Below are 10,400 nucleotides of genomic sequence, written 5' to 3'. Positions count from 1 at the left end.
GTGACAAAAATAAAACTATGGTGAACAAATATTTATTAACCATATGTGTTTATACTTATCAATAAAGGAAAATTATTGCGACCTTATTTCAAATAAGGAATATTAAAACGGTTCGATGATACAAAATAAATAATATCGACATTAAAAAATAACCATATACCTAAGTGTTTTTTATATTTTTGCCTTAGCAGTACATGTACTCGACGCAATCGGACAGTTATTAGAACTTATCCATTACATTTGAATCTTACATTAATAAATAAATACCAGTTCGATTGAACACAGGCATAACATGGGAAATATCTTTTTGCATCCATCGTGACTGTCTTAGAAGTTGATTGGTTTGCCGAAGTAGGCGGACACGTTCGCTTCTCTCAGAGCTTCCGCACATGTTGGATGGGCATGGCACACTCTCGCTACGTCTTCGGCGGCCGCACCGTATTCCTGAGCCAGCACAGCTTCGTTAATCAATTCACCGGCGGCTGGTCCAATAATGTGTGTACCTAAAATTAAATTGGATTAACCAAGTTCATGTTTCATTGTTGAACTGTACTTACCAAGGATGCGGTCGGTGTTCTTGCAGGCCAGTACTTTAACGAAACCGTCTGTCTCGTTGTTGGTCTTCGCCCTGGAGTTGGCCAAGAATGGGAATTTGCCGACTTTGTAGGGGATTCCTTCCTTCTGCAGATCCTCTTCGGTCCTGCCAACCCAGCCGACTTCCGGATGTGTGTAGATAACGGAGGGCACGCAGTTGTAGTCGATGTGCACTGGGCCACCCTTCATTCCTTCCACGCAGATAATACCTTCGTCTTCAGCTTTGTGCGCCAACATGGGACCGTGGATGCAATCACCAATGGCATAAATGTTAGGAATAACTGTTTGGAATACTGCATTCACTGGAATTCTTCCCTTCTGGTCCTTTTCAATGCCCAACTCTTCCAACCCCAAGTTCTCAGTGTATGGTCTCCTGCCCACTGACACCAACAAAACTTCGCACTCCAACTGCAACATCGCAACAATTACATTATGTAACTCATATTATGTTATTGACTTACCGTTTCGTTTTTGCTGGAGTCTTTGGCATCTTGCACTTGTACTTTGATGACACCTCCGCTCTTCTCGGCGCTCATTACTTTGGTGTTGAGTTTGAAGCTGAGACCCTGTTTGGTGAGGACTTTTTGCAAAGTCTTGGCAACTTCCTGGTCGATGCCTGCTCCACCGATGCTGGGCAAGAACTCGATCGCGGTCACTTCCGAGCCCAATCTCGACCAAACCGAACCCAGTTCCAAACCGATTACACCGGCACCGATGACGATAAACCTCTTCGGCACTTCTTTAAGTGACAGGGCTCCAGTGGAAGAAACGATTTGCTCCTCGTCGATCTACAACGGACCAAAATAAATAAAAACCACCGTAGTTTTATTTGAGTATTTACAGTGATTCCTGGGAAAGGTGTGACTTCCGATCCGGTGGCAATAAGGATGTTTTTGGTGTTGATTACTTCAGACGAGCCATCTGGTTTCATGGCTGTTACTTGGTTTTTGCCGGTAATTTTGCCGTGGCCGTTGACGAGGGTCACCTTGTTCTTCTTGAACAACTGCACGATTCCGCCAGTTAAAGCTTTCACTGCGGCCTCTTTTTGGCCCATCAAACTTTGAAGGTTTAAACGAATGTTGTCGGCTGCGATAGTAATGAAACTTAGTATTTTGGAGCAAACGTAAAACGTAAATAAAACTTACATTCAATTCCTCTCTTAGCCAAATCTCCTGAATGGGCCATGTGATAGTAATGTGAGTTGTTCAACAGAGCTTTTGATGGGATGCATCCCACATTCAAACATGTTCCACCACAAGTTGAGTCTTTTTCTACACACACCACCTAAAATTCTGCGATATTTAGCAACAAATCACCCGATTAATTAAAGTTTCTTTACCTTCATTCCCAATTGGGCGGCTTTGATCGCCGCAACGTAGCCGCCGGGGCCTGAACCAATGACCGTGAGTTCAGCATCGTGTGTCGTTGAATAAAGGCGTTGTGGCAGCGTCTCCCACAGATTTTTGTATCTGTATAAGTTCTTGGGCTGAAAATATCATGTAATCACGTCTTCGTCCTAAATGACATTCAAAGCTTGCACAACAGATAACAGACTCCAATTGGACCATGTTTTTTTCTAGTTGATTCAAAACGAAACTTTTATTGTTTGATCAAGGATTGTTTAAACAGTCTATGGTGACTACTTATACATTTAAAAAAAGTGATGTATTATACAACAGTGAAAAATCGGCAAGACTTTGAGGTTATATTACGTAATTCGCGAAATACTCGGCGATTATGGTACTCACCCTTACGGAGTGCGAGACGGCGTTCCATATGGTGGATTGCATGTTGAGTACGTGGTGATTTCGATCTTAAAACCTAAAAAATGATGGACTGAAGGAAAGCGACGGTGTTGATGTCAATGAGACTGTCAAAGGCAGCAAATGTCAGATTGGTCAGATATGACGTTGATTTGCGGTAAAAATATCACGTGAATTGGACAAAAAATCACGACCTCGGGCTGTTTTGAAACCGTGTTGCGTCACGTGTGTCTTTTGGTACATATTTGTTTCCGCATTGATTTCTTATCATAGCATTTATATCGATTGTAATCTGCACAGTTTTTAATGTGGGAATAGGCATTTGGTTTTATTCGCCTTTTCATTAAGGGTTTATTTTCGATTTTTATAATATTTATCTGTCTGACACACGTCAATTTGACAATGTCAAAATATGACAAATAAAAGAATATTTAACAGCGACAATACATAATATTGAACACATTTGTTTTATTTTTTCTCAATAGATGGCACTTCATTTATTTAAATTAAATTTATTTTATCAATTCATAAAACATTATTAAAAATATTTATTAAATGTAAATTATACATACTATTAAGCATCGACGAATGTGCGCGCATGGGTAACCGATTTGAACGCCCATTTTTTCTTTGAAAGTTTAGAAATAAAGATAATTTGAAATTTGAAAAAATAATTTATTAGTCATTTTCAAAAATTTATATTTCAGCTTATATATAATCATTCTTCTCTGTGAATCCCCTGAGCTTAACTCTAATATATATTATCGTTAAGCTCATTTCCTCCTTAGCTTAGTTTTGAATGTGTGGACGAAATCTCTAAGTTACATAGAATCTAAGATACAAATTTTTAAAGATGAATAAAAAACGGATTTCATCGAATCGAATCTATACAAATTTAAATAGCTTTCATTCAACTTATCTATACTGCTACAATAAATTAATGCACTACAACAATAATAATTGTTCAATATTATTTTTTTCTGAAAATAGAAATCTTGGAAAAACTATTATACATTTTTTAAAAGTCAAGTACGAATTTGTTCAAAATTAAAAGAAACAGTGTACTTATTCTGATTTTTATTTTTAAAATAATAAGTGGTGCGTTAATTCCTTTAGTCAAAGTATATTAATATTTCAATACATTTTAGATTTTATTATATAATGAGAGATTTTGATATTTTTTGTTATCTATTTATTTATTCCTTATCAAATTGGTAATATGTACGCACTTACATAACTGAAATAAATTCATCAATCAATTGATTTGTAAAAATTAATTAAAACTGCTTATTAGAAAATAAAATAAACTTTATCTTAATATTTTACATTAATATTCATATATTAATATTAACACACAAAACTATCGAACAATTCCCAGAAAGCACGAAAAACATCCTGGTTTAATTTAGCAAAATCCAACAATAAACATTACTTAGTAATGTGTTAATGTGCTGAAACGGGTTTGAATAAATTGCATGAATTATAACAGGTCAGGTAATTGAATACGATTCGGTCGCTAATATAATCAACAGGAACGAACTGAGGAAACATCACTATGTAATTTACTTTATTCAAATGATGACCTAAAATGGTGTGCACGCGAAAATCAATCGGGTCTTTAATACTTTTCGCTGTCGCCCAAATTGCTATCGGAAATGGGATTGGACCATGTCCTAAAATTAAATATTTGGATAATTTTAATATATCTAGGGTAAGTTTGGAACTATTTAATATTTCCCTTTAAGAAATTCAAAAGTGAAATTAATTATTGAATACCATCATTATTATTTTTTATTTAATTAAAATTGTCATTCTGTAATAATTTCATTTTCATTTTATTTTTTATAAAATGTTTTCAAAATACAATACATAAATACATTTCTACGTATTTTACGTGTAAACAATATATTTTAATATTAACGAATTCATATTGACAAAAATTTATTTACTAAAGAAGTTACATAAATTAGGTAAATTCATCATTGTGTGTAAATCCAGCAAAGGACAAATGTAAATATTATTTTTTAAGATTTGATTCATCCGTTTTAGATTACTGGACATTGGAATGAGATTGAAAGATCATTTTATTTAATGGAATTGATTTCCAGCTGTGTTACCATGGACATATACGAAAAAGCCAAAGGAAGTTTAAACGTTTCAATCACAACAAAAAGCCGATGGTAATACTACATACAATCTTAAGAAGACTGTTGGCAATTAAACATGTTTTAGGTCTGGCACATTGTCTATTAGTGATGGTACTGCCACTTCATCAAAAAGAGATCCCTCTATCCTAAATTATAGGGTCACAAGCCAACTTCCAAAGGCCATAAGTAGATTTTTACCAGGTGCGGGAACTTATCAAGTCATAAAAACTGATTATGACAATTATATGGTTTTATATTCGTGTACAACACTTGCCATAGCTCACTACCCTATTGTGCACGTCGGTAAGTTTTTAATAGGCCTTGTTTCTTTTTGTAATGTGAAGTTTTTTAGATTTAGCGTGGATATTAGGCAGACATAAAGAAATTAGTGCGGAGGTTCGTGCCGATATATATCAATTTTTAAGTTCCTATTACATTGACTCTGAGAGACTGATACTGGCTCAAAATAAAGATTGTTAATTTGTGATTAATAAGATGTTTACCAAACTAAATTGCTGTATTTATTTATGCACTCATAAAAGACACCCATGCGACGTAAACATTTATTAACAGAACATCAGACATTTGAATACAAATGAAAACAAACCATAATCAACATTTACCCTTAGAAATAACAGTGTTAAAACTTGTATGTTTTGGCAGTTTCATAATTAAATATAAGCTACGCACAGTTACAAAAAATATTGCTATAAACTGTTGACAGAAACAGAGTCTTCATTCAAAATATCCTTGAGCTGCAAAATTTCAGCCTCCCTTTCTGGTATATTGTTACTGTATGTTGCTTGGTCCTTTAACCATGCCTGGTTTTTGTCCAATTCTTGTGACACAACCAGAAACAGTTCTTTATCTTTGCAGTCTAATTCTTGTTTTAGATAATTCAATAAATCTTGATCCTAAAATATAATTATATAATTGTGTACAACTGTGAAATAAATATATTTACCCTTCCTATAATTAGTGGCTTATCTAACTTAGAATCTAAATTGTAAAACAGTCCATTTAATTCCCTAATTGTTATCCAGTGCCTTCTACGAAGAGGTAGAGTTATGAAGCTTATTTTGTAATCACTTGGTACATTCAAAATGTACCCACATATGTTTTTTAACTGTAAACAACTTGGATCTCTGTAAAATACGTATTTTAGCGTGGTTTCGTCTCGTCATTCGTGACCATTTACTTTCGTTTATCAAACCATATTGTTTCATAGCCCCTGGACTGTAAGGCTTTCATTATAACATTGATGTCATAGTTGCCCAGTCCCAGGACCGATTTGTGGGGGTTGATCCAGTTGTCCGGCGATAAAGTCTGACATATACCGTCTAATTCGTTTTTGGTAAACGCGTCGCGACTCTGAAACAAGTTGTTGAGCGCGTGCAAGGCGCACAACTCCCTAACTTGTTTCTCGTGGTAGATTTCATTTAAACTCATGTCAGTTTCGTTGCTGTGACATTTGTGTAGATGTGGGGCTATTCGGGGGTTATTGTACGGGGCCGTTTATTTAGGCCAAGAATTTTGAACACCAAAATATTGATTTGACATCTGACGGCAGTTGCTGCCAACAGAATTTCTCATGAGCGCAAATTCAAATATTTAATTGTTGTTATTATTAACATTTTGGAACAATTTTTAATGCGGTAAACATTTGTAAAATATTTAAGAAAAACTTATTATTAAAATATTTAAACATATCTATTTTCTATCAATTTTAATACATTGGTAAAATTTTATATAAACTTATTGTTTATACGATTGTTTTAGAATATTTTCACAGCTTTTTTTGTAAAATATTTTAGCAAAAGAATTATTTTTAAACATGGCAAATTTCAATTGGTTAATATTAATTTATTTGTGAAATTTTTTAATTTTTAAACAATTTTTTTCATCAATTATTTATTACCAATTTTAATTCACTTTGACAGTTGTTTATTATTCATTTGATAATTTTATGTGGTATATAAAATATTTTGTGGTTTATAAAATATTTTCGAAAAACTTTTTAAATATATTTATTTTGTCTCAATTTTAATTCACTGGTAAAATTTTATTTAAATTTATTATTTATATTATTGTTTTAGAATATTTTTCCCAGCTAAATTATTTGAGAAAAAAACTATTTTTAAACATATCAAATTTCAATTAGTTAATTTTAAATTTTGAATTTTTTAACAATTTTTGTATTAAAATTGTTTATTATTAATTTAAAGGTTTTGTGTGGTAAACATTTATAAAATATTTTAGAAAAACTTATTAATTTTTTTTAAGTATATCTATTTTCATTCAATTTTAATACAATTGTAAAATTTATTTAAAATTATTAATGTTTATATTATTGTTTTAGAATATTTTTCCCAGCTGTTTTTTGTAAAATATTTCAGAAAAAAGCTATTTCTAAACATATCAAATTACAATTAGTTAATTTTAATTTAATTGTAAAATATTTTCATCAAAATTGTTTATTAGTAATTTAAAAGTTTTGTGTGGTTAACATTTATAAAATATTTTAGAAAAACTTATTATTTTTTTTTAAATATATCTATTTTTATCAATTTTATCAGAATTGTAAAATTTTATTTAAAATTATTAATGTTTATATTATTCTTTCAGAATATTTTCCCAGCTTTTTTTTGTAAAATATTTTATAAAAAAGCTATTTTTAAACATATCAAATTTCAATTAGTTAATTTTAATTTATATGTGAAATTATTGTAGTTTTGAACAAATTTTTGATCAAAATTGTTTAATATTAATTTAAGTATTGTGTGATTAACATTTATAAAATATTTTAGAAAAATTAATTATTAAATTTTCTTAATATATTTATCAATTTTAATACAATAGTTAAATTTTATTTAAAATTATTAATGTTTTTATTATTGTTTTAGAATATTTTCTCAGCTTATTTTGTAAAATATTTTAGAAAAAGATATTTTTAAACATTTCAATTAGTTAATTTTATTTTATTTGTGAAATTATTGAATTTTTGAACAATTTTTTCATTAAAATTGTTTACTATTAATTTAAGTTTTGTGTAATTAACATTTATAAACTATTTTAGAAAAACATATTAAATTTTTTAAATATATTTATTTTCTATCAATTTTAGTTAGATAATTTTAATTTATTTGTGAAATATTTTCATCAAAATTGTTTATTATTAATTTAAAAGTTTTGTGTGGTTAATATATTTATAAAGTATTTTCGAAAAAATTATTATTAATTTTTTTAAATATATATATTTCTATCAATTTTATTACAATTGTAAAATTTTATTTAAAATTATTAATGTTTATATTATTTAGAATATTTTCCCAGCATTTTTTTGTAACATATTTTAGAAAAAAGCTTTTTTTAAACATATCAAATTTCAACTAGTTAATTTTAATTTATTTGTGAAATTATAGAAATTTTAAACAATTTTTTCATCAAAATTGTTTATTATTAATTTAAGTTTTGTGTAATTAACATTTTATTAAATATTTTAGAAAAACTTATTAAATTTATTAAATATATTTATTTTCTATCAATTTTAATACAATTGCAAAATTTTATGTAAAATTATTAATGTTTATATTATTATTTTAGAATATTTTCTCAGCTTTTTGTTTGTAAAATATTTTAGTGAAAAGTTATTTCTAAACATATCATTTTCAATTAGTTAATTTTAATTTATTTGTGAATTATTGAATGTTTAAACATTTTATTCATCAATAATTGTCCTTCACTTAACTAAATACACCAAGTAGTGAAAGTATTTAAAAACAATCACAAGAACTATGCATAAATGCGCGTAATTTATTTATTTGCAGACAAATCCGATTACATTAGTAAAAACAATTTTGGGCATTAAATAAAATCATGATAACCTAGAATAAAATTTTATTTCATACAAGTATAACATAATATAAATACATTAATACTCTGGTGCTTTGTAAAATTTGAAATACAAATTTTCTGGACGATTTACACGCATTATTCACTAGATAAGTAGCACATCTCAAATTTCACACAGCTTGATTTGAGTCCATAACTGTTTTTATGCTTATATTATATCATTTGCATACACTTTTGACTTAACATTTGGGTAGACATAGAACAAACTCAGCTGGAAACCAGAGAGCAAAGCGCCTAGAAAATTCGGAATCTGAAAAAAAAGAGGTCGTTAAAAATTTTTCTAGAATAATGTTTGATAAGAAAATTATCAATATTGTTATTTATTGTATAACTTATCGTACACGGAAATTCCGCTAATATAAAGATAAGTCTTGTATTTAACCATCTAATTCATAATACTGTAACAATTAAATATATAAAAATATATGAATTGAAAAAAACCTAAAATCTGAGAAAACAGATAAATGTTATATAAAATTTGGTTGAGTGTTCTCCAAAATTCGATTTCACTAGATAGTATTGATCTTAATTGAAATTTGAGTGCTTAGAAAACACTTATAAAGATGTATCTAATGTTATCTAAATTGAAGGCCCAATATTATCAAATAAAAATCTAAAATTTTTTATAAAAATATTCACCTGTATAAACATGTCCTCCAACAGATACCCGTAAACGAGCCATTGGAGACAGACGACGAACGACGCCAGTATAATAGGATAGGGCAAGCTTTCCGTATTTTTCACCTTAATCACATGCAAAAGCGACGAAAGAGGTGCGGCGAAAAACAGAATCGTCACCGCCGTACAAATCACGCCCAGATGATTCTGGGCTTCCGTCACCTGGGTGGCGCGTTCCACATACAAAAGGGTCAGCAGCAGGAACAGGCCACAAACTAGAATTTGTCTCACTATAAATTCCTAAAAAAAATGCATTCAACTTTATGAGTGTCTAGTTTAACACCAGAGGTAGTCAACAACAAATGCTAATTATAGATTTTTTCACCACAAATACATAATTAAAGTGTAATATGCAAATTTGTTCAGTTATCACAGTAAACACTCCCACACCAGACTAATTAATAATTTTCATGATAATGTGACACAATTATAATATGAAAAAATGTCTCTTCTATTTTGTAACATTTCCCTATTGTTTTTGTGATGATTTAGTGAAGTACAAGAAATTAAATAATAATTATTTATCTATAAAAAATACCAAACTGTTTATTTTAAAACATTTCATAGATTTTCCAGTTAGATAATCATTCAACCATTAAATTATACACATTGTCAAAGAAAGTAATATTATTTTAAGATGATTGATATTCATTTCTATTTGTGTAGTTGGTTTATAAAACATTTAAATTTACATTTGCAAAACAATAGCTAATAAAACGAACACAGTTTAGAACTAGTAAAAGCAACAATATTTGATAAAGTAGTATAACAAATAATAACTGATAAGGCTTATGCAAATTTTAATAATTACAAAGGGACATTCTTACCGTCTTAACACTATATATATAAAAAACGACAACGTATCCAACAAAAAGTGCGGATCCAACAGTATTGACTAAAATGATGGACCGATCCTCAATCAAGAACCCATATCTCAGCCACAAAGCAGTGGACAGGCATCCACTGACAAATGGAAATGCGGAATTGTCGCCGGTGCTTTTATTCTGCACCACCTTCTGACACACCAAGCTGAAACGACCATCGATATTAGCAAAAACATGCGAACGTACACAGTAGCACTTACATGCCAGTTAAAAACTGTAAAATAGCGCACAGCGATGCGGACACGCTGAGGAAGTTTTTCAGGTCCTCAGTGTCCATCGCTACGGCATTGTCTGCTGTCCGACTATTCGGGCGGATTTGTGTCGTCGAGCCACATAATTTTGTTGACAACTCGCTGGCGGACCGACATTTGTTTCGTGTTGTCACCTTACGGCAGCATTTTTAAACGGGCCGGTATTTCAGG

General features: G+C 30.3%; 4 protein-coding genes across 4 annotated transcripts; 1 reads left to right on the top strand and 3 right to left on the bottom strand.

Moving 5' to 3' along the window:
* Positions 1–16: 16 nt before the first annotated feature.
* LOC109598649 (dihydrolipoyl dehydrogenase, mitochondrial) lies at positions 17–2,501 on the bottom strand. The gene is made up of 7 exons (XM_020014552.2): positions 2,343–2,501; positions 1,934–2,080; positions 1,740–1,878; positions 1,436–1,680; positions 1,056–1,382; positions 558–1,002; positions 17–503 (listed from the first exon to the last, which is right to left on the bottom strand). The coding sequence occupies exons 1-7, from the start codon at positions 2,382–2,384 to the stop codon at positions 328–330; spliced, it is 1,521 nt and encodes a 506-aa protein (XP_019870111.1). The 5' UTR covers positions 2,385–2,501; the 3' UTR covers positions 17–327.
* Positions 2,502–3,848: 1,347 nt separating this feature from the next.
* On the top strand, positions 3,849–5,016 carry LOC109598658 (apolipoprotein D). The gene is made up of 4 exons (XM_020014562.2): positions 3,849–4,068; positions 4,407–4,537; positions 4,590–4,807; positions 4,857–5,016. Exons 1-4 carry the CDS (start codon positions 3,946–3,948, stop codon positions 4,982–4,984), a joined length of 600 nt encoding a protein of 199 aa, XP_019870121.1. The 5' UTR covers positions 3,849–3,945; the 3' UTR covers positions 4,985–5,016.
* Positions 5,017–5,053: 37 nt separating this feature from the next.
* On the bottom strand, positions 5,054–6,071 carry LOC109598656 (josephin-like protein). Its single transcript, XM_020014561.2, has 3 exons — positions 5,703–6,071; positions 5,469–5,649; positions 5,054–5,418 (listed from the first exon to the last, which is right to left on the bottom strand). The coding sequence occupies exons 1-3, from the start codon at positions 5,951–5,953 to the stop codon at positions 5,212–5,214; spliced, it is 639 nt and encodes a 212-aa protein (XP_019870120.1). The 5' UTR covers positions 5,954–6,071; the 3' UTR covers positions 5,054–5,211.
* Positions 6,072–8,384: 2,313 nt separating this feature from the next.
* LOC109598655 (sugar transporter SWEET1) lies at positions 8,385–10,365 on the bottom strand. Its single transcript, XM_020014560.2, has 4 exons — positions 10,179–10,365; positions 9,922–10,123; positions 9,056–9,334; positions 8,385–8,666 (listed from the first exon to the last, which is right to left on the bottom strand). The coding sequence occupies exons 1-4, from the start codon at positions 10,253–10,255 to the stop codon at positions 8,565–8,567; spliced, it is 660 nt and encodes a 219-aa protein (XP_019870119.1). The 5' UTR covers positions 10,256–10,365; the 3' UTR covers positions 8,385–8,564.
* Between the last annotated feature and the right edge of the window lie 35 nt (positions 10,366–10,400).

The sequence above is a fragment of the Aethina tumida genome, chromosome 5, assembly GCF_024364675.1.
Source record: "Aethina tumida isolate Nest 87 chromosome 5, icAetTumi1.1, whole genome shotgun sequence".
Lineage (NCBI taxonomy): Eukaryota > Metazoa > Arthropoda > Insecta > Coleoptera > Nitidulidae > Aethina > Aethina tumida.
Note: the sequence above shows the minus strand (reverse complement) of the source record. Positions and strands in the feature narration are given on the sequence as shown.

What these genes read in the sequence shown, in the direction of transcription:
- LOC109598649 (XM_020014552.2), bottom strand. Translation starts at nt 2,384, where the DNA reads ATGCAATCCACCATATGGAACGCCGTCTCGCACTCCGTAAGG. An exon ending in GGCTAAGAGAGGAATTGAAT is followed by an intron (nt 1,681 to 1,739) that starts GTAAGTTTTATT and finishes TTACTATCGCAG; the next exon opens with CCGACAACATTCGTTTAAAC. An exon ending in ACTCCAGCAAAAACGAAACG is followed by an intron (nt 1,003 to 1,055) that starts GTAAGTCAATAA and finishes GCGATGTTGCAG; the next exon opens with TTGGAGTGCGAAGTTTTGTT.
- LOC109598658 (XM_020014562.2), top strand. Translation starts at nt 3,946, where the DNA reads ATGGTGTGCACGCGAAAATCAATCGGGTCTTTAATACTTTTCGCTGTC. An exon ending in ATAATTTTAATATATCTAGG is followed by an intron (nt 4,069 to 4,406) that starts GTAAGTTTGGAA and finishes CATCCGTTTTAG; the next exon opens with ATTACTGGACATTGGAATGA. An exon ending in ATCACAACAAAAAGCCGATG is followed by an intron (nt 4,538 to 4,589) that starts GTAATACTACAT and finishes AACATGTTTTAG; the next exon opens with GTCTGGCACATTGTCTATTA.
- LOC109598656 (XM_020014561.2), bottom strand. Translation starts at nt 5,953, where the DNA reads ATGAGTTTAAATGAAATCTACCACGAGAAACAAGTTAGGGAGTTGTGC. An exon ending in ATATGGTTTGATAAACGAAA is followed by an intron (nt 5,650 to 5,702) that starts GTAAATGGTCAC and finishes CGTATTTTACAG; the next exon opens with AGATCCAAGTTGTTTACAGT. An exon ending in AGCCACTAATTATAGGAAGG is followed by an intron (nt 5,419 to 5,468) that starts GTAAATATATTT and finishes ATTATATTTTAG; the next exon opens with GATCAAGATTTATTGAATTA.
- LOC109598655 (XM_020014560.2), bottom strand. Translation starts at nt 10,255, where the DNA reads ATGGACACTGAGGACCTGAAAAACTTCCTCAGCGTGTCCGCATCGCTG. An exon ending in TTACAGTTTTTAACTGGCAT is followed by an intron (nt 10,124 to 10,178) that starts GTAAGTGCTACT and finishes TGGTCGTTTCAG; the next exon opens with CTTGGTGTGTCAGAAGGTGG. An exon ending in TGGAGGACATGTTTATACAG is followed by an intron (nt 8,667 to 9,055) that starts GTGAATATTTTT and finishes CTTTTTTTTCAG; the next exon opens with ATTCCGAATTTTCTAGGCGC.